The 5,851-nt window shown below is 31.2% G+C and overlaps 1 protein-coding gene and 1 long non-coding RNA gene across 3 annotated transcripts in view; one reads left to right on the top strand and one right to left on the bottom strand.

The window, feature by feature from the left end:
- The window catches only part of LOC106462408 (aspartate aminotransferase, cytoplasmic-like), a 35,945-nt gene that overhangs the window by 10,660 nt on the left and 19,434 nt on the right, over nt 1-5,851 (bottom strand). For both annotated transcript variants that reach the window (XM_022389663.1, XM_022389662.1), the window contains exons 4-5: nt 3,013-3,125; nt 866-970 (exon numbers count right to left, since the gene is read on the bottom strand). In XM_022389663.1, the coding sequence (XP_022245371.1) occupies nt 866-970; nt 3,013-3,125 (218 nt within the window). The remainder of the gene's footprint in view (nt 1-865; nt 971-3,012; nt 3,126-5,851) is intronic.
- The window catches only part of LOC111086515, a 14,286-nt gene that overhangs the window by 7,314 nt on the left and 1,121 nt on the right, over nt 1-5,851 (top strand). Inside the window, exon 2 of the long non-coding RNA XR_002611235.1 lies at nt 5,482-5,499. This is a non-coding gene — a long non-coding RNA (uncharacterized LOC111086515). The remainder of the gene's footprint in view (nt 1-5,481; nt 5,500-5,851) is intronic.

Below are 5,851 nucleotides of genomic sequence, written 5' to 3'. Positions count from 1 at the left end.
TCTCAAAGTGGGTTCCTCGTCATCGAATTTGAATTCATATGTGCATATGTTTATGTAAACATTTGCCACAAATTTGAAAAATAAAAATACTGCTCAGGTCTAGGCATTTGCAAAAGGAAGTTTTTCTCTTATAATATTATAAAAAGAATAGATTATGCCTCAATATCACCTTTTAATTTCGAATTTTACCTTCGATTAAAAGAAATATGTAATTTCTTTATAAACTTTAAGGCCTACAAATACCAGTAGCACAAATTTTAATTTAGTCTTCTAGAATCCCTAAATTAAGAAGACATTTTTGGATGTAGCAAAAGTTCAGCCTAATTAGCAATGTTTTATAGCTTAAAATATTCATAATATATTTTTAAACTTAAAAAGATGAAAAATATCAAAATTTAACACCATTTTATTACTCATGAGGGTTAGCAAAACAAGCATCACAATGAAACTGAAATGGTTGAGTAGGCATATTACACCTTGATGTAATCAGGTCTTGATAGTGTTCATTTGATTTTATTATTTCCTCTAGTTTTAAAAATGCAAAGTTTGAATTCTCCTATAATGCTTGGTGGATTACTTGAGCATCACATTTTAGTATTTCACAAAAAACAACTGAAGATGAAAAAAAAGTAATGTAGAACCATCTATTGGTTTGTATATATGAGACTGAAGGGCAAATATGATTGTTTTGATTCTCCTCCAAGTATTCCTTACAACCAAACATTTCATATAATACTTCTAATGCAGACAAAACTATAATATAGATTGATAAAGGGCAGGAACTATTAAAAAAAATGTTCCAACATTTATTGTTAATTTGTCTAGAGCATTTTTTATTATAAAATAGAAATTCAAACCTACAAACCTCCATTATATCTGCAATCTGTTTCCACTGATCTTTTGTTGGATCTATTCCTGTTGGATTGTGAGCACAAGCATGCAAGATGATAACTGAATCTTCTGGGGCATTCTGCAAAATAAGTTATTTTTAAACAAGATTTGAGTCTTCTGCAAAACAAAGTACAAAACTGCAAAGAAAGTTTTTTTCAAGAACCTACAGAAAAATTTGTACAGATTTCTAAAATTGTATACGAGCTCTGAAGTACATAGTTTCTAATCTATAAAAAATAAATATTTTACACAGATCTAATATACTTTAAAAAGTTACTTATACTTTCCATATTTTAATGATAATATTTAATCATAATCTATAGCTATACAGTGATTACTAAAAACCATAAAGATTTATCAGTTAATAATCACAAATTGCCAAGTTATCAACAAGATAAGTCCTTTTTAGTAAACAAATGTTTCCTGAAATCCCTGTGATCACATTGCTTTTGGTTCCCAGAAAGTTAAGGGAAAATTAACCAGTCAAATCATCCCACTATTTCTGCTCCCTGGATATGAAATTATTTACATTATTTATTTCCTTTAAGGTAATTTCTGAGAAAACTGTGTTACTGTGATGTACCACTAGCAAAGTCCGAGTGTTGCTTATACAATTATATTGTAAGTAGTATAAGAGAAAGTTTAAATGAAATCAGTCATGTGTGCACAAAATTAATTATCAGCTCATTTCATAAAATCTGGATTTTGTACACTGAGAGTAACATGTTATTTATTCATCTACATTTTTTAAACACCACATTAAAAGTAAAATTTTAATTTAAGCTGATTTACATCAAAGTTAATCAAACAACACAAAAAATATAACAGACTAACAGAAAAAGTAGGTTTCATTTCATGTTTTTTATATTATTGTGGTACAAACTGTGCTGTCATTTTGATACAGCACAAAAGTACACGAACATTATCCAGTGAGCATCTCACTAAATCCTTCGAAAAAGGAAAGCACAGAAATACCTTACACTTTATCAATCAATTATTTTGAACATTTATTAAAAATACGAGTTGAAAAACATTGTTTGTTTTGAATTTCGCACAAAGTTATACGAGGTCTATCTGCACTAGCCGTCTCTAATTTAGAGGGAAGGCAGCTTGTCATCACCACCCACCGCCAACTCTTTTAACAACGAATAGTGGGATTGAGCATCACATTATAATGCCCCATGGCTGAAAGGGCGAGCATATTTGGTGGGATGGGGATTTAAACCTGCACCCCGCAGATTGCAAGTCGAGCTCCCTAACCACCTGGCCATTCCGGCCAGGTTGAAAAAGAAATTTCAGAATTGGGTCCATATAACTTCTTAGGGTAACCTGCTACTAAAGCCATTTTTACACTTGAAAAATTGGTTAATTGATGATTGAAATAAACACCTACAAAATGATAATTGATATATCATTTAAAAAATTCAAATTTAAAATCTGAAAAAAAAGAGCATAACTGTTAGATATGCTGCTAGAAATAACAGAACATTAAAAGGGGGTAGATACAAATTGAGTAATGCCTACACAAGCTGTGAGGTTGATTACAAGATTACAGGCTCCTTCAGGTCAAAATGGTTAGGAAGACTTGATGAGCTCTTATGTTTGAGCTGGGTATGTGAGGATGATAGCAAGATAATGCAATGTCACACTGATGTGTACAAACAATATTACACACCCATGTTTACAGTTATGTGACTATATGAGAAATGAAAAAAAAACACTTGCTCAATGTAACATTAATGTGATAAGATTCAAATTAAAAATTAGATTAAGTATTTTAGTCTTTTTGCATCCATGAGGCACAGCATATTTTCATGACAGAAGAATATATCTTTTTTTATATATATTTAACAATAACTGGCAGCATTTGTTTCTTTTAACACAAAAAGCTTCACAACTGGCTATATGTCCTGTGACCAACAGAGGAATCTTACATGCTAATGTTTTAAACCCTTGAGCTTACTATTGTGCTACCAGGGTATTGGGGCAAACTGGATTTTTTTTTTTTTTATTAAATCAAAAACAAACCATGTTATCTGGTTGTAGTTAGAGATCCTTGCATTACTTTTTCATATTAACATAACTGGCCACCTACATTTTTAAAATGTGTAAAGAACATACCTTCAAGTCTTCTAGCATTCCATCTAAATCCAATTTTCTGTTTGAAGCATCCCAATATCGGTATAACTTGCCATCTTGAAAACCAGCATTCTTAAACACAAGTCTGTGATTGGCTAAGAAAGACCAATGTACAGAAACAAATTATTTTGCATTAATCTTAATGTGTAACAACAAAATAATATACTTACTACAGAATTTTTTCATAAAGTAAATGGGCCAATTGTGAATAACCCTAAAAACCCATGTTTTGTGCCATACAGGTGTACAACATATTACATGAGCTTATAGATATGTAACGAAATGGTTATTATATCAATGTTTGTTTAGATTAAAGTTATATTTAGAAACATAAATGGCTTATACTGTTAAATATATATTGCGAAACTCCCACCTTTTCTCCAAAGTTGTAGAAGATTCTCAAGAGTAAGAATCAACAATGTGCGTGTGTGTATATAAACATTTAAATAGTATTGTTACGTAATCTGAATTTTCTAGAAAACCTTCCCATGGCTATAAATATAACCAACGCAACGCACCAGAGAGAGTATCTATTAGTAGTTTGCTATAGTCACTGTGCTACAAACTTTGGAAACTATTACAAAGTTCGAACACTACAATAATTTAACGTCAGTGGATTATCATCGGACGTTAGTATCTTTATGAAAAAGTTATATAACATGGAAAACTCAGCACGCGTGACTGGTGAATAACGAATGACAAAGCTAGCTAGCTTCCCATTAAGTGATTTATATGTATGTCAATTCGTAAGCAACTCACTCATCATGCACATACCTAAGACCACCTTGTTAGCCATTTGCTGGTGAAGTGCTAATCAAATTTTCCCAATTGCTAAGCAAAGTTATACGGATTAGCTATTGCTTCTATGAAGATCTTTGAAATAAATTATCCTCTGTAGTACCTTCCCCAATATTAACATAATTCAAAAGTGGATAAGAAGATGAGAAATCAATAAACTGCAAATCAGCATATTTGGTTATCCACATATATTTCATATGATTCTTTTAATAAAGCAAAAATTTCAATTTCAATTAAAAAATCTAAACTGTGAAATTATTGAAACTATTTTTCAGTCACTAATTTGTCTTACATTTTTCCATCTTTAGTTTTTGACTGACTAAAATATTCTTAATCTCACAAATCATCATTCTCCAACAGCCAATGAAATGCTGGAAGGGATTTATGTTTTAATGGGTACAATTCAAAGAACATGACAGCATTTTACTATACCTGAGAGTTTAAGTCTATTAACCTTCTTTTAACACTGTCAGTCCACTGGGTCTACTCCATTTCATGCTAAGCTTATGGTAATATTCACTATAATTCTGTTTGTTTTTTGAATTTTGCACAAAGCTACACAAGGGCTATCTACACTAGCCATCCCTAATTTAGTAGTGAAAGACTAGAAGGAAAGCAGCTAGTCATAACCACCAACCACCAGCTTTTGGGCTACTCTTTTACCAATGAATAGTGGGATTGACACTCACATTATAATGTCCCCATGGTTGAAAGGGTAGCATGTTTGGTTGACCTCTTTAACTACCTAGCCATGCCCCTATAATTCTGAGTATACTATGTGTATTTTCACAAACTTTGACAAGCTTTTAGTAAGCATTACAAGTCTGTTGTTTATATGAAAAGAAAATTTAATACAATATTTCTACTAAAAATTTGTCTATGAATATATAAAACCTTTACTGAATCAGCAAGTGAAAAATGAATTAAGACAAGAATGAAAATACTCATCTTGCAATTTTCATATTTTATTTGCATAATCTTTAGTCTCCTAAATTAATATCAAGTACTTTAGTAATTTGTATTTTCTCTACCCTAACACTAATTGTAGTTGAATCAATGTAAAGTACAACAAAACACTGAAAAATATGTAATCCTAACAGCCTCAGCTATCCAACCTTTTCACATACACTTACTTTTAATTCTATTACTTTACAATGCCCTTGAGACCCTATCTATGTATATGACAGTGACAGAAAGTAATATACACAACTGATAGTTACATTCACATGATGCAGTTAGCTTAAGTTGGTCTTCCAAAATGTTTTTTTTGTAACCAAACAAGTTTCTAATTTTTACATTTTAGTTACTTGTGTTAAAAAATATATATAACAATATAATTAAAAAAAAACAACTTTGGGTTTACATTAAAATTGAATCTAATTCGGTAACTTGTATTTGAAAATGTACTTCCTAAGCACTACTTTTGTCATACTATATTGGTTCTCCATTAATGTTCCATTCAAATATACATTTCAGAACACACCCTCAAAATTACATCAGGCATTAGAACAGAATATCCAAAGACTACTATAATTCAACTGCCTTTTTAACTAATCTCTAAACACGTTAAATTTCATTAGCTGCTCAAAGCAGAAAACACTGAAACTAAGAATCAATACTTTATTATTGGTGTATTTATATCCAATAGAAAAGTATTGTTGCGTCAGCGAGGTCACGTGACTAGTATCACGCCACTTCTGTCTCGAACCTTCCTGAGATTACTAGATTGGCAGTAGTCGGGTATATATAAGATGGTGACAACATGACGGGACAATGTGTAGCTAGTGAGTAATTGATCTGCAGTCAGGGAGTATTGTTGAAGTTAACGTTCATTGTTATAGCATTTGTTTTAGCGCGAATGTTGAAATTAAGTGTATCATAAAGTTATATTCAGAAAGAATAAACCAGTTTTATTTAAGGAAGGACTTGTGTCGCTAAAGTTTAGTTGGAAAGAATTTACGGAAAAATGAATTAACAAACGGAGACTTAACAAATTGGTGTCAGAGAGTGGGATAAAAAAAAA

Source organism: Limulus polyphemus, unplaced genomic scaffold (assembly GCF_000517525.1).
Source record: "Limulus polyphemus unplaced genomic scaffold, Limulus_polyphemus-2.1.2 Scaffold1158, whole genome shotgun sequence".
Classification (NCBI taxonomy): domain Eukaryota; kingdom Metazoa; phylum Arthropoda; class Merostomata; order Xiphosura; family Limulidae; genus Limulus; species Limulus polyphemus.
The sequence above is the reverse complement of the archived record's forward strand: the minus strand, read 5'-3'. Positions and strand labels throughout refer to the sequence as shown.